This window comes from Salvelinus fontinalis, chromosome 40 (genome assembly GCF_029448725.1).
Source record: "Salvelinus fontinalis isolate EN_2023a chromosome 40, ASM2944872v1, whole genome shotgun sequence".
In the NCBI taxonomy this organism is placed as follows: Eukaryota; Metazoa; Chordata; class Actinopteri; order Salmoniformes; family Salmonidae; genus Salvelinus; species Salvelinus fontinalis.
Genome location: NC_074704.1, coordinates 11,106,711 through 11,130,479, shown reverse-complemented (window position 1 = coordinate 11,130,479; position 23,769 = coordinate 11,106,711). Strand labels below are relative to the sequence as shown.

The window sequence follows — 23,769 nt, the reverse complement described above, 5'->3', positions numbered from 1 at the left end:
AAACATTTTATTTTAATTCTAAAGAAACACTGAACATCTAAGCAGGTGAGCTGGCTCTACCCTTTTTGACAATTTCTGGTGTTTTGTGTTGGAAAACTGAGCGTGTTGAGCGTTAACCTGTCAACACTGTTGCCCAGAGATACTGTAGACAGGCTAGAATCTTTTTTACAATAAAAAGCTTGAATTTTTGTGAAGCTTGCATTCAATTGCCACTCCCTGCTGCACACAACAAGCTTCCATTCCCCCTGTCACAAGGGGATTTATGGTTGATTTAAGAAGAAATTGTCAACCCTGTTACGGTCAACCCTGTTACGGTCAACCCCGCTACTTTATTTGACACTTAATAGGCACTTACTATAGCCATTTTTTTAAATGAGAAAACTCGTTTTTTATTAAGTTGAACATGTGCTCTTTATGACAGAATGTAACAGAGTTACACTACTTAAATGGCACCGAATTGGTGGAACAACCCTGCTACAGATGGTTGAAGAGGGCAGAGCCATAACAGAAGCTGACCATGTTGATTAATTGTATTGATTTATGTAATTATAGTTGTTAGGTGACGATAGCATGATAAAATAAACATAGCGTAAGCATGCTCCATCTTCATCTAACATTCACCTCCATGCATCTAAACATAATTGACCTAATACAAGATGAATGCTGAGTTCCAAGTCGAGGCATTGGGTTCCATTTTTAAAGTCTTTAAAATCTTCCAATGTCAGGGCATACACTGTAACCACAAAGCCACTGAGTTGGATTGACCTAATCACTTATAAAAATAGCCTTGTTCTTCTGACTCACATGTACCGAATGTACAAAAGACAGCGCTACATTCTGATGCTCTTGCTTGACCTATGACCCTGCATCCAGTCACTATTATATGCAGCTAGTGTGGTTTGTCCAAAAATGATGTACTATCTAGATTATAAATATTTCTATATTTTGTTATCAGAGCCATATTAGGGTGCAGAGGCAATGTTTGGGAATCTTTGATGTGATATGTGATAGTGGAGAGATATTTTTGTGTGTAGAGATCCTTTTAGGGATAACTAGAAATATACTGTATGGTCTCTTATCTCGAATGGCACCTTGTTCCCTATAGTGCACATCTTTTGACCAAGGCCCACTGGGATCTTGTTCAAAGTAGTGCACTACACAGTGAATAGGGTGCCATTTGGGACACACACTGTGCACCCTACAGATGGGCCTACTGTTTTATGAACCACTGTTCCTTTCCAACTCAAACAGAATATTTCAGAGTGTATGAACCCCCCCGTTTCACTTTGCTGGAATCACAACCACCATGAAATACGCCAGGATAAAATACTAAATTTTCTAGGCAGGCCGTTAATCATACATGACATATGATGTTGTTTGCATCCCAAATGCCAACCTATTCCCTAATTAGTGCACTAAATTTGATTCAGGGCTCTGGTCAAAAGTAATGCACTATATAGGAAATAAGTAGCCATTTGGGATGGAACCGTTGTGTATAGGAGGCTGGAAGAAGTGCATTCCATCTAATCCGGAATGTCACAGATTTGACTTATTTTCCTGGCAGAACATTGAGAGGGGGATGGAGGGGAAAGTACTTTAATCCTCTAGGTAGACGAATGATAATGTGGTGAAATCTCTAAATGCACAACCTAACTTGTTCTTATTTGTCCGAAAGCGTCATTGTGAATCACTGTTTACAGGAATTTCACTATTTCCACATTCATTGTTGATGGAACAAAAAACTTTGACATGAGGAACAATATTTTGACATCGTAATTGGACGTGTTGAATACATTTGGTTTGATGCTGCTAAGATTGTACTATGAGTAAGATTTAATGTGAGACTTTCCCCAAATGCATCAGGAACCTAAATATAACAGACCATTTACAGTAATAAGGTGGAGGGAAATCCTGGTCCGTTCAAATCACTCAGTAGTCTTCTTAGTGAGAGGAAATGATGTCACTGGAGATGTCTCCCATTTCCTGTTTGACGAGTTTTCCCAAATCGCTGATAGACATATAGACTGTAGTATATTTTAACTAACTACCAGATAACAACTTTATGTCATGGTTCCAAGGAGTAATTAGGCCAGGGTTCATTTGACTTATGCCAGTAATTACATGGAATATTGTAATTATGTGTAAGTAAACGTAAAAAAAAAACGAACTGATAAACCCCCTAAAACAAACAGACAGGCCTTTGAAGACTGAACAAGTCTCCAGACTTTTAAAGTTAGGAATGCATTATTTTCTGTCCCTTTATGGTCAACTCCCTTCACTGCCCAGCCCCAATGCCTAAAACAGAGCCCCTAGTGTCCCTAAGGAGTCCCCTTTCATGTCTCGTTTCCAGGCTAGGACTGGCATCACTCTCTGGTTCCAATATCATTACATGTCACATACTGGTGTGTCACAAATACCTTAATACCTGTGGGAATATTACTGGTATGTTAAATGTCCAATGACATGATTATTCCCCAAAATGTCAACATCTGAAACTTGGGGGCATAGAGAAAATACGGACAGGGTTAGAGGTGATAGGGGTCCCTCCTTTGAAGTGACATGATAGTGACACAAAGCATGGATTCAGTTTGGATCCCCGGTCATAAAGAACGACTGAGAGACTCTCCTCCACCTGGTGAGAACAGGTTACATCAGACTCCCTGTCTATCCACCTAAGAATAATGACCTCTCCCTCTCACTTTCTGTCCCGATTGACAACCATGCAGTATTGGAGGTGACATTGACAGGTACACTCTTAGAAAAAAAGGTGTGTTCTAGAACCAAAAAGGATTATTCGGCTGTCCCCATAGGAGAACCCTTTGGAGGACCTTTTTTGGTTCCAGGTAAAACCCCTTTGGGTTCCATGTAGAACCCTTTTCACAGACAATTATACATGGAACCAAAAAGGGTTCTCCTATGGGAACAGACGAAGAACCTTTTTGGAACCCTTTTTTCTAAGAGTGTATCATGTGAGGTTCAGTAACACTAGTGTTTACTTTCACACTGCAACAGCGGATTCTGATTAACGTTTGTTAATAATATCACACGTCCTCTCCTTTTCTCCACCCCTGCTCTGTCCTTCTTTATGTCATCGTGTGTGTTCCTTCATTCTGTCCTAGCACGCGATGACTCTGTGACAGGACGCGCTTAACGATGTCTGACCTGCCATCTGCAGGCACGCCCGTACAAACACACACACACGGGTGACTAACTAACCAGAAAATTCACAGACAGCGAGCTCCAGCACAGCACAGCCCAGGGTGCGAGAAGTAAGCATCCAGAAAAACAAAATGTACAACACAATTTTTGTTTCAGAGTTGTATTCCGGAATTCATATCTTATGGCCTGTCTGGAGCTAAATTTGTCCCTAAAAATACCGGCACAAACAGATGATCCACCGCATCAATCATTGACAGTCACAGTGGAAACGTTATAGAGATGGTAAACATAAGTCTCTGTTTACATGGAGATATGATGAGTCATCTTTATACGATGCTATGCTGTAGGTCAGTGTAGGTCAGTCAACTCCCGGTTCTGGGTGGAACTGGTCCCCTGGGGTGCTGCTAACTGGTCCCTCAGATGGTTATTTATTTGACCCTGATTTAGTCACTTCTCTTATTAAGTAGTAGTTTTAATGTCAGTGGTAGTTTCAATGTAAGGGCCATATCATACCAGCTCCAGGTATAAAACAGGTTGAGAAACACTGCTGTACGTTATCATTACAGGAATGCACAGTTTATAGTCAGACTCGAAGGTAAGTTTAGTTCTCTGTTTCACTCCAAGTCATTGATGATGTCACAGGTCATAGGAGAGGAACCATAGATCACATGACCTGACTAGTATGCTGCTACTGACCACATGAACAAGCCATCTGTGTTCTCACCATATGAACGACGAGGTCTGATATGTCTTAATGTACATTAATGTGTCATGGTCGTCATTAATTATGATGGATGAACCTGATACTGATGACACCAGCAGCACAGCACAGCCTCCTGGGTAGGGTATGGCCCTCGCCCCCCTATGGGGTCCAGTGTCAGTAGATTCCAGAAACAGCAGAGAGCCATCAGTTCAGGTAACCTGAGAGGCAGAAGGTGTTCTGCATGGTGACCCTATTATGACCTCATTACAACATATAGCCTGATCCCAGATCTGTTTGTACTGTCACACCAATGACCATAAGAGTTGACCAGACAGTACAAATAGATCTGGGATCAGGCTACATGCAGTCTAGGAACATACAGAGATGACCCAGTCACAACCATAGAAATAGAATGAATAGAAAGGATGTCTCCATTCAAGTCAGTGATGGCATAATGGGTGGACTGGCAGCCATTTTGAGTGTACCCATTCCATGAAGTAAAAGCAGGATGTGTACCCTTCAATCTGTGCTGTGTTGAGTCAACTCAACTGACATAAAGGAATATTTTACCAGGTAAATTGACTGAGAACACATTCTCATTTACAGCAACAACCTGGGGAATAGTTACAGGGGAGAGGGGTGAATGGACCAATTGTAAACTGGGGATTATTAGGTGACAGTGATGGTTTGAGGGGTAGATTGAGAATTTGGACAGGACACCAGGGTTAACACCCCTACTCTTACAATAAGTGCCATGGGATCTTAATGATCTCGTAGAGTCAACACACCGATTTAACATCCCATCCGAAAGACACTCTACACAAGGCAGTGTCCCCAATCACTGCCCTGTGGAATTGCGATATTTTTTAGACCAGAGGAAAGAGTGCCTCCTACTGGCCCTCCAACACCACTTCCAGCAGCATCTGGTCTCCCATCCAGGGACTGACCAGGACCAACCCTGCTTAGCTTCAGAAGCAAGCCAGCAGTGGTATGCAGGGTGGTTTGCTGCTGGCTTTTACATTCTACATTACTATGGCAATCCAAAATGACATGGAAATTATTGCATCAACATTCCAGGCAGCCATTGCGAGTGTACCTGTGAGTTTACTAGTCAGATTGCCAGGGTTAGAGCTTCCATTTCTATGGTCAGAACTGTGCTGGTGAAATGCTGAAGCCATCAGACAAGGACCTTGCCCCGTTTTACAAACATGGTGGAGATGACTGAACTACTTACTGCTCACTCTAATATATCTACTCTGGATTGTTAATTGGACTTGTTCTGACATTTCTTGATTTCTTGTTTAGATTTTGTGTATCTGTATTGTATTTGCTAGACAGTCTACTACACTGCTGGAGTTAGTAACATAAGCATGTCACTGCACCTGCTAATCTGTGTACACGCAGCCATTAAACTTTGATTTGATTTGACTAGTGCACATAGTCTTACAGGATATGTATGCTGCCTTGCTAAGTACACACTGACTGATACAGTATTGTATTCTGTAATGCATATGCACTGTATTCACTTTCATGTAGACAAATGACATGGTCTATTATGTATAATACTGCCTGACAAGCCAACGAGCTCAAAAACAAACTAACAATGTGATTTCAACCTCAAGAGTTTAAGATGATGAGATTCCCCCTGTTTTACATCTTCCCCTGTGTAACAAGAGAAATTCGGTCTCTACAAGACAATATGGAGAAGCACACAACACACACACACACACACAGAGTCCACAGTTCCACAGTCGGAGAAAATCGGTCCTTTGGGAACACTGATTGCGCAGCCACAAGTCGTGTGAGAAAACCATGTTGTCTGCCAAGTCACAGAGTATTTATATGAATCATCTATTGAAGACATATCTACGGTTTCAGTTAAAGTACTGTCATGGCCAAAATAAGGAGGGGAAAGGGAAATAATGGATCCTTCTAAATGTATCCCACAGCAGCACTGCCACACAAATTACACGTTGTCTGTCACTCAGCATGTGCTGTCAACTTGGTTCACCCACTACACTCTTTCCATGGATTCCTTCTTTTCATAAAGGAGAAAGGAAAGATGACTCTAAAGCCCTCAAACTGAACTCTGGACCTCGAAGCCAGTTCCACTGCATTTGTTCATTGTTCTCCTCTAATCAGGGACTGATTTAGACCTGGGAATGCCGAGTGTCTGCAGGTTTTCACTTCCCCCTTGTATTTGATTGATGAATTAAGGTCACTAATTGATAAAGAACTCACCTCTTTGTCTAGGTCTTAATTGAAAGGAAAGACCAGAAACCCGCAAACCTTAGGCCTTCCATGGTATGACTTTGACACCCTTGTTCTAGAAGATCAACTGACTGTGTGAATTCACAGAGTCCATGGTGGTGTTCAGTAAGGAGAACCCCTTTTGAAATGGAGCGAAACGGAAAGTATTACTTGAACTTGTCCAATAAGAACGACAGATTTTTGTTTCTTTTGCAAAGTGCTTTGCTACGTTGTGCCCTTCTGAACACGATCCAGTACAGCTCACTGGGCATCAACACAAACTCACGCTTGATATGGTAGCTAAAAATAGTGACACATATCACATAATGTCTCCTCTAGATATTTATATCAAGGACTGTGCCATCACTTCTGCCGGATCAAAGACCGGTGTCCGATGAATGGAGTAGAGCTACCACAGTCATTTATCTTTTAAACAGGCCTATAGTCTGTTTGATCATAGCAGACTTAGCATGCAGAGCCTTTTCACTCATTGGTACAGACTACAGTATCCACGATGGACCATCATCAGCGTAAAACACATCAAACACAGCTATAAACTCAGGATTACATTAGAAGTAGAACATCCAACTCATATTAGGACATTCAAGTCATAATCCAACTGCTCCAGTCCTTGAATACATCTAGAAACGATATTTTGAGGAGGTTAGGTGAGGGCTGGGTTCTCACTTAAAACAAGCAGGACTTCTATGAAACATCCAACTCATCCGGCCCTGGATATAGACAGAACATCTACGAACTGTCTCAACGATAATCTCTTCTGAAGAGATTAGGCTGTGTTCCAATCATCTCTTTTCAGGAAGGGATTGAGGCTGCATTCTCACTTAAAACAAGCAGGTCCCTTTGAAAAGGGCTCCTCTTCTCATTATTGGGTCATCAGGCATCAATTGGGCCGAACATGGTCTCTACTGCTCTGCCCAATCTGTCCAGTAATGACTATGTCCACTCCAGACAGACAGACGGATGAACATGAGTAATCTACCGGCTGCCTCAGACAGACAGATAGACAGACAGGGCACTCTCCCGGCTCAGGGAGTGTAATAAACGCATAGGGTCAATATGGAATTAACAGAATGGGATACAGGAATATGTTATTAGCAGGCTTTAAAAGTAGGCACTTGGGGCTGGAAGCGGATCAGCGAGGGTGGTTGAATGGTTCCTCAGGGACCATCAATACGTCCGTAATGTCTGGTGGAGAAGAGAGGATGGAAGCAGAGAGGAGCCTGAGACAGAAGCGTGATAGATCGATTCCAGAGAGAGGCCCACTGTTTGGAATAGGCAGATACACAGACACCTTGTCGTGCTCTATAAGCCTGGTAGGGATAATGTCCTCTCTCTCCCTCGCTCTCTCTACTCTTATTCGCCCTCTGACTCAATGATGTGGTTTCTTCTCAACACTCACTATACCAAGAAGAGGCCATTCAGCATTTACGTATGTAACATACTTGAGATACGTCATGTAGCCTATTTTAGGAGAGTCCAGTTGTGGGTAAAGATACTCATTTACAATTGTTTAGCAGTTAATTGGGAATTGATCAATTTTGAATAAGGATAATATTTCAAAACCAAAAACGTGTCAAACATCTTAGATATACTCATATTGTACCAACACAACCTATTTTACCAGACAGTCTATTCCACTAGCAAAGTAAAAAAGCCTGAATATTAGTTATTTTCGTACCCTATTTGACAGATATAGAAGTATCATTGATCTTCTATTATAAAACCTCTAGAGTAGTAGTTAATCTGTGGTACATAGATCTTCACTTTATTTGGCTGAAATAAAACTCATCGATCTTCATTCTTCACCATCTAGTGTAGTTTATCTAAGGTAGATTGTTTTTTACTCTATGTGACTGAAATACAACTAGCATCAGTCTTTTAAGTGTGGTTTATCTAAAGTAGATTGTTGAGTGCAGACCTAACACTGATTTAACGACCACCATTCCTCAGGGTCCAGTCCAGGAAGTTCGTGATTAACAGTACAACAGACGGATGAAACAGTAGGGAGTGGAAGGCTGCAGCATCAGGCAGAACTGTAGCCACTGGCCAGACATCATTTATACAGGCAATAAAATGAATGTCCCGGGCCTGCTACTGTCAATGCTGGGAAGCTGTCCTAGCTTTGTGTTGTGTGAAGGGAGCCATGGCCACCACCACCAGACCTGGGTTCAAATAGTATTGGGCTTCATCTACACAGGCAACCAAATTCTGATGTAGTACTTTAGCTGGGCTTCTTTGAGTTTGAAGAATGAGCTTTACTGGCAGCAATGGCACCAATGGAATAGTCCAAAAACTCAAAACCTGTCAATCTCAGACGCTAGGCAGGCTCAATGAAACGATTAACGTATTTGAAATATTAGAAATATTATTTTAACCCAGGCCAGATAGCCACAGTCTCAGTCTCACAGTTATGGGGAAACATGTACTGAACTGTTCATCAGCACTGAACCATTTCAACATTCCTTCAGACCAGTGGAGGCTGGTGGAAGGAGCTATAGGAAGACGGGCTCATTGTAATGGCTGGAATGGAATCAATGGAACGGTATTAAACATATCAAACATACGGAAATTACATGTTTGACTCCATTCCATTCCAGCCATTACAATAAGTCCATCCTCATATAGCTCCTCCCACCAGCCTCCTCTGCTTCAGACTGAATTGGTATGAAGTCGCTGTCAGATGTTCTCAGTCTAACGTGTTACTGAAGCCCGAAGACACAACAATGCGGTTTGGATGAGAGAAAACGTGGAATAGAGTGAAAATGATATGGTTCTATTTTCCTTGTATAGAAATAGTTTGAATTGTTTGGATTCTGAGAGAGGGTTTTGTGAAAGTGTTTGTGATGGATTCAAACTCGACGACATGACATTCAAGTTTTATGTTCTATTTTGGTTCGGTTTGACATTAAGGAATTGGTCATTGTTCTTGGCCAAGTCAACTATAACAGCTTGTTTATTTTTTACAACTACACTATATGGACGAATTGGACATACTGTAAGACTACCAATTCACATGTCCAATGGCATTGTCAGCAATGAAGGACGGATGGGCCTGGTATTTTATAGAATATAATTATGTATGTAGAAGTTTGGATAAAAAAGTATTTACAGGAGTCAACAGTAATTTCTCGATTTACCCTGCTAGACAGCCTCTTGTAGCTCATTGTGTTCGTCTTGGGTCTGTTTCTTTTGGTGCTACAGACAGTCACTTTCATTCATCTGTTGGATTTCTTTACATTGTAGTCTCAGCCTAATTTCATTAGACAAGGAACCTTGGACAAACCACTGTTACTGATGTCTTGACCTCAACTCAGTCAAATCAAACTGTATTAGTCACATGCTTTGTAAACAACAGGTAGACTAACAGTGAAACACTTACTTACTGGTCCTTTTCAAACAATGCAGAGTTACAGATAAAACAAAAAAGTAGATATACAGTATATATATACACTACCGTTCAAAAGCTTGGGGTCACTTAGAAATGTCCTTGTTTTTGAAAGAAAAGCACATTTTTGTCCATTAAAATAACATCAAATTGATCAGAAATACAGTGGAGACATTGTTAATGTTGTAAATGACTGTTGTAGCTGGAAACGGCAGATTGTTTATGGAATATCTACATAGGCGTACAGAGGCCCATTATCAGCAACCATCACTCCTGTGTTCCAATGGCACGTTGTGTTACCTAATCCAAGTTTATCATTTTAAAAGACTAATTGATCATTAGAAAACCCTTTTGCAAATATGTTAGCACAGCTGAAAACTGTTGTTCTGATTAAAGAAGAAATAAAACTGGCCTTCTTTAGACTAGTTGAGTATCTGGAGCATCAGCATTTGTGGGTTTGATTACAGGCTTAAAATAGCCAGAAACAAAGGACTTTCTTCTGAAACTCGTCAGTCTATTCTTGTTCTGAGAAATGAAGGCAATTCCATGCGAGAAATTGCCAAGAAACTGAAGATATCGTACAGCGCTGTGTACTACTCCCTTCACAGAACAGCACAAACTGGCTTTAACCAGAATAGAAAGAGGAGTGGGAGGCCCCGGTGCACAACTGAGCAAGAGGACAAGTACATTAGAGTGTCTAATTTGAGAAACAGACGCCTCACAAGTCCTCAACTGGCAGCTTCATTAAATAGTACCCACAAAACACCAGTCTGAACGTCAACAGTGAGGAGGCGACTCTAGGATGCAAGGACTTTTCTAAGTGACCCTAAACTTTTGAATGGTAGTGTATATATATACAGTACCAGTCAAAAGTTTGGACACACCTACTCATTCAAGCGTTTTCTTTATTTTTTACTATTTTCTACATTGTAGAATAATAGTGAAGATATAAAAACTATGAAATACCGCATATGGAATCATGTAGTAACCAAAAAAGTGTTAAACAAATGAAAATATATTTCAGATTCTTTAAAGTAGCCAACTTTTGCCTTGACGACAGCTTTGCACACTCTTGGCATTCTCTCAACCAGCTTCACCTGGAATGCTTTTCCAACAGTCTTGAAGGAGTTCCCACATATGCTGAATACTTGTTGGCTGCTTTTCCTTCACTCTGCGGTCCAACTCATCTCAAACCATCTCAATTGGTTTGAGGTTGGGTGATTGTGGAGGCCAGGTCATATGATGTAGCATTAGGATTTTGCTTGTGCAAAATGACCTAGTCCTTGCCCGATGACAAGCATGCCCATAACTTTGTGCAGCCACCATCATGCTTGAAAATATGAAGAGTGGTACTCAGTGATGTGTTGTGTTTGCCCCAAACATAACACTTTGTATTCAGGACAGAAAGTTCATTTCTTTGTAACAATTTTTGCAGTTTTACTTTAGTGCCTTATTCCAAACAGGAAGGCATATTCTGGAATATTTTTTATTCTGTACAAGCTTCCTTCTTTCCACTCTGTCATTTAGGTTAGTATTGTGGAGTAACTACAATGTTGTTGATCCACCCTCAGTTTTCTCCTTTCACAGCCATTAAATTATGTAACTATTTAAGTCACCATTGGCCTCATGGTGAAATCCCTGAGCTGTTTCCTTCCTCGCTGGCAACTGAGTTTGGAAGGACGCCTGTATCTTTGTATCGACTGGGTATATTGACGCACCATCCAAAGTGTAATTAATAACTTCACCATGCTCAGAGATATTCAATGTCTGCTTTTTAAATTTTTTACCCATCTACCAATAGGTGCCCTTCTTTGCGTGGCATTGGAAACCCTCCCTGGTCTTTGTTGTTCAAACTGTGTTTGATAATTCACTGCTCGAATGAAGGACCTTACAGATAATTGGATGTGTGGTGTAAAGATGAGGTAGTCATACAAAAATCATGTTACAATATTATTGCACACAGTCCATGCAATTTATGTGAGTTAAGCCAATGTTTACTCCTGAACTTATTTAGGCTTGCCATAACAAAGGAGTTTAATACTTGACTGAAGACATTTCAGCTTTTCATTTTTAATGAATTTGTAAAAATGTCAAAAAACACAATTCCACTTTGACATTATGGGGTATTGTGTGTAAGCCATTTTAAATTCAGGCTGTAAACACAAGAAAATGTGGAAAAAGTCAAGGGCTGTGAATACTTTCTGAAGGCACTGTAGGTTGAAAATGTCAGTGAAGACACTTGCCAGCTGGTCAGCGCATGCTCTGAGTACACGTCCTGGTATTCTGTCTGGCTCTGCTGCCTTCAAACCACTAATTACAGAAGAATTCAAGACAAATATAAAACCTTGTCTTATATTTCTTTACTTCAGAATACAGTTCTAGATTTAAAAACATCATTCATAAAAAAGCTAATACAAATTCCTGTACAATAGGGACATTTCAGACCATAATTCAAAAGTGAACATGCTGCCTTCCCTGCTATTTTGCAATGCAACCTATAATGCCACACTGCTTTGAAACAGCTGAAACAAGGGGAATGTATTTAATGCTCGAACAGGCTTTGCCTTACTTCTTCAGTGACATCACTGACTACAGTCTATGGAACCATTCCATCCAATGTCAGACTACTATGAATTTAGGTTTCTATGAAAACAATGTGCAATAAACATCCCAATAAAGAAATGGAATGTAACCATTGCTAGACTACTAAGTGGTAGGAATGTGTCATGATGGATGAATGTTAGTTTGTTTGACCCCATGTCTAAGTTACCCCAGCAAGAGTAATTAGTGAACGTAGACTTCTTCAAATGGCCCAAGTAGGCCCTCTAGAGTTGATATGAGGCTGGTACAGCTATGTCTGTGCTACACTAACCTTATCCCCAGGCTAACAGCTAGAGAGAGACAGCTGGTGGACAAGACTAGTGCTACAGTATATCCACTTTGTGCAGTTATCATTCAAACCAAGTCATTTCTTTAATGCTGAATAAATAAACGAAGGCATCATCCCCCACACACACCTAATTAGTAGGTGTTTTTACCACAGTGTAGACTGAGTTCAACAGTCCTTTGAGGAAAACAAACACATGAACAACAGATAAGACGATCCAACTAAGTGGTAATAAGGACAATGCAGTGAGGGTAGCCATAGTAGTGGACCATTTAAACCACCAGTGGTGCCAGAAGGACCGGGGTGGTGGTGGTGGCTGAGGGTTCGATGCCCGGGACCAGGGGCCGTTCTGGGTCAGGGGGAGGACAGGCCTTGTTGAAGCGGAGGTCCAGGATGTGTTTCTGCAGGTGTCTGATCCAGTCCTCCTGTACTGACTGAGAACCATGGAACACTGCCTCACAGAACCTGCGGGACGGAATAGAACAGAAAGCAAGAGAGAGAAGGTTGGTTAATATTAATATACAAACAGACCCGTGCTTAAACCACATTCTGTGAAACATTGTGGAACCTGTAGTGCAGAGACCCTCGTACGATGCCAATAATAAATCATACAAGTGTGTGACCTCGGGCAATCTGAATTCAGCGTACATTGAACTGTCAGCATTTTGGCAATCAGCTCACCTGCACTTGAGGGTGTACTCTTTGCCCACTTGTTTGACCAGAGGAGTGGAGGGGGGCCTGGGAACCAGGGAAGGGATGTTTCCTGACCGGGGGGGTTGTTGAGAGCCGCCGTCTCCCTCTGCTCCCTCCGTATGGGCGGTGTCTTTAGGGACCCGCCGCTCAAAACCTGGCAGACGGGTTGGAAAGGGGTTTAAAATCAGAGTCTACCATAGCTCAACGTTGGTTTTATCAGAGGGCAAACAGGTAGAAAGTTCTGTAGGGTGTGTGTGTGTGTGTGTGTGTGTGTGTGTACATGCACGTTTGAGTCGGTTTCCATATCTCACCTCTAGGAGAGCGTATGTGGTTGAAGTCTCCTCTAGCCCCCTGGGACTGCGTATGAGTGACGGTATGATGGTGATATGACGAGTGTCCCGTTTCCCCCTGTGACCTTTGACCTTGAGCTGTCCTGGACGAACCCCCGGCGACCCTGGCCACCTCTCGGCCCGCCCTGCGCCCCAGCCCCGCAGCCCTCTGGGCTCCCGAGGGGAAGGAGCCTGAGTCTGTGGAGGGAGAGTGGGACAGGGCGTTCCTCTGGAAGGGGAAAAGAAATCAAGTGTTGGTGAAATTGTTTTCCCTCTAAGTTGGACAGAACCATCTACATTCACCTGGATTGGTAGTAGAAATAGCATACAGTACAGACTGATGTTAGCAGCTACAGAGATCTGTTATTCTATTGGTGTCAACCTGCCGCTTTCCTCTCAACTTAAATCAATAACTGTTAGAGAACGTCCACTCATCTGGTCTCCCCAAGCCTCAGCTACTGTTTAGAAAAGCGAGGTCGAAACCCAGCCGCTCTCCTAGACTGAGAGTTGAAGCACTCCTGTCACAGAACTAAGCAGATGGAAAGTGCCTAAACGTCGTGCACTTGAGGGGTTGTGATTGTCATTGCTTTTAATCCAAGATTCGGTGATCAGCCCCACTGCCACAAAGCAATTAGATCCAAACCTAATGGGTGCTATACTTAACCAATAAGGCCCGAGGGGGTGTGGTATATGACCAATATCCCACGGCTAAGGGCTGTCCTTCTGCACGATGCAACGTGGAGTGCTTGGACACAGCCCTTAGCCTTGGTATATTGGCCATATACCACAAACCTCCGAGGTGCCTTATTGCTATCATAAACTGGTTACAAACATAATTACAGCAGTAGAAATAAACGTTTTGTCATACCTGTGGTATATGGTCTGATATACCACGACTATCAGCCAATCAGCATTCAGGGCTGGAACCACCCAGTTGGTAATAGAAGATGTAACACTCACCTTAAACCTGATGTTGAGGTCCCCGTTGCGGTACTGGCGGTGGATCTCGGCGGCCTTGCGGGGCTGCCTCTGTATCCAGGCGCTGAGCAACTCGATGGGGGAGGCCTTCACACCCTCTGCCCTCCACTCCTTAACCCCCAGCTGGCGGAGGTGGGCCCGGGCGTGGCTCGCCAGCGCCGTGCGGTTCTCAAAGTCAAAGCCGCACAGCTCGCAGCACGCATCCCCGGCTAGAAGGGGAGAAGAGGACGGGGGGGTTAAAAACAGACGTTTGAAGGTTGAAGCTTTTCACGTGATAAACGTTTCTGTTTCAGCACTAATTACTAGGCAGGTTACCTAGTTGATTTTTTTTTTACTAATAATGAAATCAGTCACCTTTGGAAAAAGCTTCTGCTAAATATAATTGCCATCACAGCTCCAATGGAAAACAGTTGCCTGCCACAAATAACCTGTCTGAGATCTGCTGGTCAGGCGTGAGCACTGTTAGTTTACCAGACTGGGAGGATCCATTCTTATCAGGGGAAGGCTTGTCGTTGAGGGAGTAGTCCAGTGGAGGAGTGAATGTCCTCTTAGAGCCCTGGGGAGCCCACGAAGGCTCCGAGAACCTCCTGTGATTGGCCCAGGCTGGGCCGGCGCTGGGGTGAGTGGACGCTGGCTCCCTCTTGACCTACAACACAAAACATCTTTATTGATCCATTTCAACAGGTTTTTGGCCATCACAGCCCCCAATCAAAGGAAGGCCCTAAAAAAAAACTGTCAAATACTTCAGCCACCCAAGTCATAGACTGTTCTCTCTGCAAGTGGTACCGGAGCGCCAAGTCTGGGACCAAAAGGCTCCTTAACAGCTTCTACCCCCCAAGCCATAAGACCGCTGAACAGTTAATCAAATGGCTAGCTGAACTATTTACATTGACCCCCTTAAGTTATTAATAATCACTCTTTTGCACAGGCTTGATGTACACTCACTGGACTCTAACCACACACTCACACATACTACACTGACACACCAACACACACGCATATTGACACCACACACACGGACATACTGACGCCACACACACGGACATACACACACACAGCATATTGATGCCACACACGGACATACACACCCATGCATATTGACACCACACACACGGACATACACACACATGCATATTGACCCCAAACACACGGACATGCTTTTGTTACTTCTAGGTTAGACTACTGCAATGCTCTACTTTCCGGCTACCCGGATAAAGCACTAAATAAACTTCAGTTAGTGGTAAATACGGCTGCTAGAATCCTGACCAGAACCCAAAAATTTGATCATATTACTCCAGTGCTTGCCTCCCTACACTGGCTTCCTGTTACGGCAAGGGTTGATTTCAAGGTTTTACTGTTAACCTACAAAGTGTTACATGGGCTTGCTCCTACCTATCTTTCCGAGTTGGTCCTGCCGTACATACCTACACGTACGCTACGGTCACAAGACGCAGGCCTCCTAATTGTCCCTAGAATTTCTAAGCAAACAGCTGGAGGCAGGGCTTTCTCCTATAGATCTCCATTTTTATGGAATGGTCTGCCTACCCAAGTGAGAGACGCAGACTCGGTCTCAACCTTTAAGTCTTTATTGAAGACTCATCTCTTCAGTAGGTCCAATGATTGAGTGTAGTCTGGCCCAGGAGTGTGAAGGTGAACGGAAAGGCTCTGGAACAACGAACCGCCCTTGCTGTCTCTGCCTGGCCGGTTCCCCTCTCTCCACTGGGATTCTCTGCCTCTAACCCTATTACAGGGGCGGAGTCACTGGCTTACTGGTGCTCTTTCATGCCGTCCCTAGGAGGGGTGCGTCAGTTGAGTGGGTTGAGTCACTGACGTGATCTTCTTGTCTGGTTGGGTTGGGTTGGGTTGGGTTGTGCCGTGGCGGAGATCTTTGTGGGGTATACTCGGCCTTGTCTCAGGATGGTAAGTTGGTGGTTGAAGATATCCCTCTAGTGGTGTGGGGGCTGTGCTTTGGCAAAGTGGGTGGGGTTATATCCTTCCTGTTTGGCCCTGTCTGGGGGTATCATCAGATAGGGCCACAGTGTCTCCTGACCCCTCCTGTCTCAGCCTCCAGTATTTATGCTGCATTAGTTTATGTGTCGGGGGGCTAGGGTCAGTTTGTTATATCTGGAGTACTTGTCCTGTCTTATCCGGTGTCCTGTGTGAATTTAAGTATGCTCTCTCTAATTCTCTCTTTCGGAGGACCTGAGCCCTAGGACCATGCCTCAGGATGACCTGACATGATGACTCCTTGCTGTCCCCAGTCCACCTGGCCGTGCTGCTGCTCCAGTTTCAACTGTTCTGCCTGCGGCTATGGAACCCTGACCTGTTCACCGGACGTGCTACCTGACCCAGACCTGCTGTTTTCAACTCTAGAGACCGCAGGAGCAGTAGAGATACTCTTAATGATCGGCTATGAAAAAACAACTGACATTTACTCCTGAGGTGCTGCACCCTCGACAACTACTGTGATTATTATTATTTGACCATGCTGGTCATTTATGAACATTTGAACATCTTGGCCATGTTCTGTTATAATCTCCACCCGGCACAGCCAGAAGAGGAATGGCCACCCCTCATAGCCTGGTTCCTCTCTAGGTTTCTTCCTAGGTTTTGGCCTTTCTAAGGAGTTTTTCCTAGCCACCGTGCTTCTACACCTGCATTGCTTGCTGTTTGGGGTTTTAGGCTGGGTTTCTGTACAGCACTTTGAGATATCAGCTGATGTACGAAGGGCTACATAAATACATTTGATTTGACATACACACACATGCATATTGATGCCACACACACGGCCATACACACAGACACGCTGCTGTTACTCTGTTCATTATCTATGCATAGTCCCTTTTCCCCTACCTACATGAACATATTACCTCTATTAGCTCAACTAACGTTCACCCCCGCACATTGACTCAATACCGGTACCCCTTGTATATAGCCTCGTTGTTACTTTTTTGTGTCTTTAAACAAAAATTCTAAGGGCAGTAAGGCACATTCCCGCATATGACCAAATTCAATGTTTTTGCTTACTGTTTCATACACATCTGTGCTTTTACGAATAAAAATACACGTAGCTATGAGGACTCAACGTTTAAATTCGTAGCTACATCCATTGTAAAAAGAAGATGACAATGGTGGTCAGGTCAAAAACTAAAACAGTTGACTCATGGCTCGATGATTGGGAGTTCTCCAACATAGGGCAGATGAGAGATGTGTATATATATATGTGTGTATATATATATATATATATATATATATATATATATATATATATATATATATATATATATATATATATATATATATATATATATATATATATATATATATATATACACAGTTACACACTTAAGCTGGACTCATTAAAACTCGTTTTTCAACCACTCCACAAATGTCTTGTTAACAAACTATAGTTTTGGCAAGTTGGTTAGGATATCTACTTTGTTGGAAAAATTACTTGTGTCATGCACAATTGTTTATAGACAGATTATTTCACTGTATCACAATACCAGTGGGTCTGGAAGTTTACATAGACTAAGTTGATTGTGCCTTTAAAAAGCTTGGAAAATTCCAGAAAATGATGTCATAGCTTTAGAAGCTTCTGATAGGCTAATTGACATCATTTGAGCCAATTGGAGGTGTACCTGTGGATGTATTTCAAGGCCTACCTTCAAACTCAGTGCCTCTTTGCTTGACATCATGGGAAAATCAAAAGAAATCCTGGTTCATCCTTGGGAGCAATTTCCAAACGCCTGAAGGCACCACGTTCATCTGTACAAACAATAGTACGCAAGTATAAACACCATGGGACCACGCAGCCGCCATACCGCTCAGGAAGGAGACGAGTTCTGTGTCCTAAAGATGAACGTACTTTAGTGCGAAACGTGCAAATCAATCTCAGAACAAACAGCAAAGGACCTTGTGAAGATGCTCGAGGAAAAAAGCACAAAAGTATCTATATCCACAGAAAAACGAGTCCTATATCGACATAACCTAAAAGGCCACTCAGCAAGGAAGAAGCCACTGCTCCAAAACCGCCATAAAAAAGCCAGACTACGGCTTGCAACTGCACATGGGGACAAAGATTGTACTTTTTCGAGAAATGTCCTCTGGTCTGATGAAACAAAAATAGAACTGTTTGGCCATAATGACCGTCGTTATGTTTGGAGAAAAAAGGGGATGCTTGCAAGCCGAAGAACACCATCCCAACCGTGAAGCACGGGGGTGGCAGCATCATGTTGTGGGAGTGCTTTGCTGCAGGAGGGACTAGTGCACCTCACAAAATAGATGGCATCATGAGGATGGAAAATCATGTGGATATATTCAAGCAACATCTCAAGACATCAGTCAGGAAGTTAAAGCTTGGTCGCAAATGGGTCTTCCAAATTGACATACTTCCAAAGTTGTGACAAAATGGCTTAAGAACAAAGTCAAGGTATTGGAGTGGCCATCACAATGCCCTGACCTCAATTCCATAGAAAATGTGGGCAGAACTGAAAAAGAGTTTGCGAGCAAGGAGGCCTACAAACCTGACTCAGTTACACCAGCTCTGTCAGTAGGAATGGGCCAAAATTCACCCAACTTATTTTGGGAAGCTTGTGGAAGGCTACCCAAACATTTGACCCAAGTTAAACAATTTAAAGGCAATGCTAGCAAATACTAATTGAGTGTATGTAAACTTCTGACCCACTGGGAATGTGAGGAAAGAAATAAAAGCCGAAATAAATAATTGTACTATTATTCTGACATTTCACATTCTTAAAATAAAATGGTGATCCTAACTGACCTAAGACAGGGAATTTTTACTAGGATTAAATGGAATTGCGAAAAACTGAGTTTAAATGTATTTGGCTAAGGTGTATGTAAACTTCCAACTTCAACTGTATGCATGCATGTATAATCACACACACATACACGTTCAAAAGTTTGGGGTCACTTAGAAATGTCCTTGTTTTTGAAAGAAATGCTAATTTTTGGTCCATTAAAATAACTTGTTAATATTGTAAATGACTATTGTAGCTGGAAACAGCTGATTTTTTATGGAATATATACATAGGTGTACAGAGGCCCATTATCAGCAACCATCACTCCTGTGTTCCAATGGCACCTTGTGTTAGCTAATCCAAGTTTATCATTTTAAAAGGCTAATTGATCATTAGAAAACCCTTTTGCAATTATGTTAGCACAGCTGAAAACTGTTGTTCTGATTAAAGAAGCAATAAAACTGGCCTTCTTTCGACTAGTTGAGTATCTGGAGCATCAGCATTTGTGGGTTCGATTACAGGCTCAAAATGGCCAGAAACAAAGGACTTTCTTCTGAAACTCGTTAGTCTTGTTCTGAGAAATTAAGGCAATTCCATGCGAGACACTGCGAAGAAACTGAAGATCTCGTACAATGCTGTGTACTAGCCCCTTCACAGAACAACGCAAACTGGCCCTAACCAGAATAGAAAGAGGAGTGGGAGGCCCCGGTACACAACTGAGCAAGAGGATAAGTACATTAGAGTGTCTAGTTTGAGAAACAGACGCCTCACAAGTCCTCAACTGGCAGCTTCATTAAATAGTACCCGCAAAACACCAGTCTCAACGTCAACAGTGAAGAGGTCGACTCTGGGATGCTGGCCTTCTAGGCAGAGTTGCAAAGAAAAAGCTGTCCAGTGTATGTGTTCTTTTGCCCATCTTAATCTTTTCTTTTTATTGGCCAGTCTGAAATATGGCTTTATCTTTGCAACTCTGCCTAGAAGGCCAGCATCCCGGAGTCACCTCTTCACTGTTGACATTGAGACTGGTGTTTTCCGGGTATTAACTGTCCAGAGTCATATTTGCTTACGATGCACATCATTTTATTATCAGAGCGTGCCAGTGGACTTCTGGAAAGTATGCTTTATTGAGAAAGTGTTGGGATCAGGTACAACTATGTTTACCTACCCTCAAAATGAATATTTATGAGCAAATTCCCCCCACCCACAACTTCTCACCTCAATGCATTATTTTTATTTTTTTAAGAGGTTGAGCTGAAATTGGGGTTGTGAGTTACCCTTTAAGCAGAAGCTATGATTTGCCCCTTAGTGCCTTGCTCGAGGGCACAACCGCAGCCGGTAGGTAGCACATGACAAGATATTGACCTGCCCTCCATTGCCAACACATACACAGACTCACCTGGGTGGCAGTGGCACTGCCCTCCTTCAGCAGGATGTCTCTCAGCAGGTCGATGGGCGACTCGTTGACAGACCACATGACTCCCAGCTGGCGCAGGTGGGAGCGGGCGTGGCAGGACAGGGCCTTGCGGCTGTCAAAGAACTGGCCACAGAATTCACAGGTGATCATGAGCTCCTGGTCTGAACCTGGGGAAGGGAAAGGGAGGGAGGGATTTGTCCCTTGACATGTCACTGCATTTAGCTATGCTGCTTTGACTGAATGGATGGTCAATGGTCTGAGTGCAGTTATTCAATGGCAAAACACAAATAGAAGAGGGACTTTTACATCAAACAAATTAGAAACCACAGAATTTATACCACTTAGTCAAAAAGATAGGACCCACATCTTACCGGAGTTGAAGGACTGGCCATTTTTGGCCCACTTCTGAGAACCCTGAGATCCATTACTGCTGCTGTACCCCCCAAGCGGACTGGAGAACCCCACACCCAGCTCCATCTCCAGGGGCTCCGGCTTGGGATAGACCAGGGCGGAGCCCTTCTTGGCCTTGGACCTGGGATTGTGGCTGGAGGCCAAGGGGCTGAGGTGGGCGTTAGCTGGGGATCTAGCTGGAGACCTGGCTGGGGCTGGAGACTGAGAAGGTGTCTTGGTGGTGGTGTTACTGGTTCGTACCGATGCAGCGGCCGCAAGCACGCCGCTGCTGACCAGCTGCTGCACCGTGTCGATGGCCGACGCCTTGCCCAGGAGGTCGGTGACGCCGAGCTGGCGCAGGTGAGAGCGGGAGTGGCTTGCTAGGCCTTTGCGGTTCTCAAACTCTTCACCGCACAACACACAGGTGAACTCACCTGTATTTCAAATAATATGTTTTTGATGAATCACTTGGTTTTATTATTTACCTTTCTTGTTCTGTTCTTTGAATTGTGACATCCTTTTAAATTACTTAAACTCAAATGACTAAATTTGACTTAAAATATGACTTAAAGTAAATGGATGTACCAATCGCAGATTCCCCCTTTAAAAATAACTTGAAACTCACCCGTGCTGAGCCTATGATCCTGTGGAGCAGTTCCTTCTGATGCGGAGGGCTTGGGCCGTTTGTTGGAGGGAGGCTGGTGAAGGGAGGAGGAGGGGGATCCTTTATGTCTAGCAGGCGATGTGGACGAACCAGAGCCGGAGGGCCGTTTGTTAGAGTTAGAAGACATAGAAGGGTTATAGACGTTGAGACCTTCACTTGCTATAGGTTGGAGGTCTTCCGCTTCCATGATCTGGTAGAGGAATTCTATTGGTCCTCCTTTCGTCTCGGTGTTCTCGGTGATGCCGAACTGGCGCAAGTGGGCCCGGCAGTGACTGGCCAGGCCTTTGCGGGACTCATACCAGGCGCCACACAATTGGCACACATGCACCTCGTCATTGGTGTCCATCGCTGTATAGGCAGGGGAGGAGCCAGAGACTGGTGTTAGAAAGTGCCATGTTATACTTGAGGTTAATAATGTCATTACATAAGAACAGAAATATCTATCTGTATACATGTAATGGTACAACGTTCAATTCCACAAATATAATAGGCCTAATATGTGACTTCCTGATGACAAACATCTAATAACGGAACACTTAAAATATCCACTCCAATCAAAAACACCCAGGCTGAGACTTACCCAGGGTGAGGGGGGCATCCGTCTCTTGCGGTGCCCAGGCAGGCTTGGCCGAGGGCAGGCTTGCTCCCCCTGAGGGCGATGGTGTCTTGCCTGCTGTTAGGAACGACGACATGGAAGACTGCCGAGGCTTGGCCAAAACTGTCCCTTTACGAGCTACCTTGGATATATTATTCTGTGGGGTTGTCACTACTTTGACTCTACCCCCAAGAGGGGACTCCTTCTGGGAGATGAGTGTCCCTGACACCTTGGGTTTTTTGGGTGATGAGTAGACGGGTTTGGGTGGCTGCATGGAACCGTCCCTGTCCTGAATCAGCTGGTAGAGTAAGTCGATGGGAGCTCCGCTGTTGTCCGAGACTGCCACGCCGAGCTGACGGAGGTGGAGTCTGGCGTGACTGGAGAGACCCCGCCGCGTCTCGAAGTAGGTCCCGCACACCTCACACATAACCGGGGCCGGGGCTGAGGGACAAGAGAGAGAGGAGGGAGGGAGGGAGGAGAAGAGGAAGGGAAGAAGAGATGAGGAAGAGAAGAGATGAAGTGGTGCAGAGGAAATAGTAAGAGTGGGAGTGTAAATCCAGAGACATTCTGAATCTGAGGCAAAACTATGCTTCTAATCAAAAATGGTTCCAACTGGCTCAGACTATAATTCATGCACACCTTCTCTTTTCCTCTTTGTTCTTACCCTCTTCTTTTGTGTTCTCCATGAGTGCAGGTGACTGGATGACTTTGATTCCAGGGTTGAAGATGGAACTAGCCTAGGATGTTGTCTTCTTCCATACATAAGATAATTGAGAGGGGGGAAATGGATAGAAAACATATGGTGTATGTCTTAGCAGCTCATTGGTTAGAAAGTAACTGAAACAGCATGCTGCATCCAGTCAATTCAGACCACTCTGATTTGGTCATAATGTAAGACCAGTTCCAACTCGAGGGCTGTCAAACTTATTGAATGACACTCAGACCAGCAACAGCAGCTGAGCCGAGTTCCCTTTCAATAGATGTAACTTAAACAGAGATAGGAGTTAATTTGCTCAGATTGTAAGCTAGCTAGCTAGCTGCCATAATGATTTGAAAATAGAACTCCACAGCTTGGCTATCAGACTCAATTTAGCAAAAAAGAATGCGTAAACTGGTATTGTAGTTTGTTAGTTAAATGACTGCACTTTGCTAGCTAACGTTAGCTTACTGGCTAGATAGCTAGGTTTGTTGAAAACTGGATTTGTCAGAGAAGAGGATACTTCACAATAAGACATGATAGGTAGCTAATAACTTAACTAGTTAAACAGACCAGAACTCACCGAAAATATACCTATATTGTCCTCTTGAAAAATTTAACTCGACAATTTAACCCATGTTCCACCATCAGCGCCTGTGAAGAGTTTACAGCAATCATTTCCGGGTCAAAATATGTACTTATACAAATTAAAAGTCCTTGTTTTAAATTCATCGATTGAACATTAAAAAAGTATAATATAATGTGGTGTCATTCCACAGAAACACTTTTGTGTATACATATTGTAATATCAGAAAGTGTTTGAATTGAAATGAATCACACAACA

The 23,769-nt window shown here is 43.3% G+C and overlaps 1 protein-coding gene across 2 annotated transcripts; it reads right to left on the bottom strand.

Annotated features, from left to right (window-relative positions):
* Positions 1-11,863: 11,863 nt before the first annotated feature.
* Positions 11,864-23,618, bottom strand: LOC129839813 (protein Wiz-like). Of its 2 annotated transcripts, none has more exons than XM_055907461.1 (11): positions 23,509-23,618; positions 22,893-22,980; positions 22,214-22,669; positions 21,595-21,981; positions 20,951-21,403; positions 20,562-20,746; positions 14,877-15,051; positions 14,388-14,614; positions 13,410-13,656; positions 13,087-13,252; positions 11,864-12,870 (listed from the first exon to the last, which is right to left on the bottom strand). In XM_055907461.1, exons 2-11 carry the CDS (start codon positions 22,912-22,914, stop codon positions 12,678-12,680), a joined length of 2,511 nt encoding a protein of 836 aa, XP_055763436.1. In that variant the 5' UTR covers positions 22,915-22,980; positions 23,509-23,618; the 3' UTR covers positions 11,864-12,677. The 2 variants fall into 2 exon arrangements, with proteins under 2 accessions (XP_055763436.1, XP_055763437.1); XM_055907462.1 differs by having other exon boundaries at positions 22,893-22,977.
* Positions 23,619-23,769: the final 151 nt, after the last annotated feature.

Bases quoted from the DNA above. Each gene is read 5' to 3' on its own strand.
- LOC129839813 (XM_055907461.1), bottom strand. From the start codon at position 22,914: ATGGAGAACACAAAAGAAGAGG. The intron at 21,404-21,594 runs GTGAGTTTCAAG...TTTGAAATACAG, and splicing joins GGATCATAGGCTCAGCACGG to GTGAGTTCACCTGTGTGTTG. The intron at 15,052-20,561 runs GTGAGTCTGTGT...TTTGTGTTGTAG, and splicing joins GCAGTGCCACTGCCACCCAG to GTCAAGAGGGAGCCAGCGTC.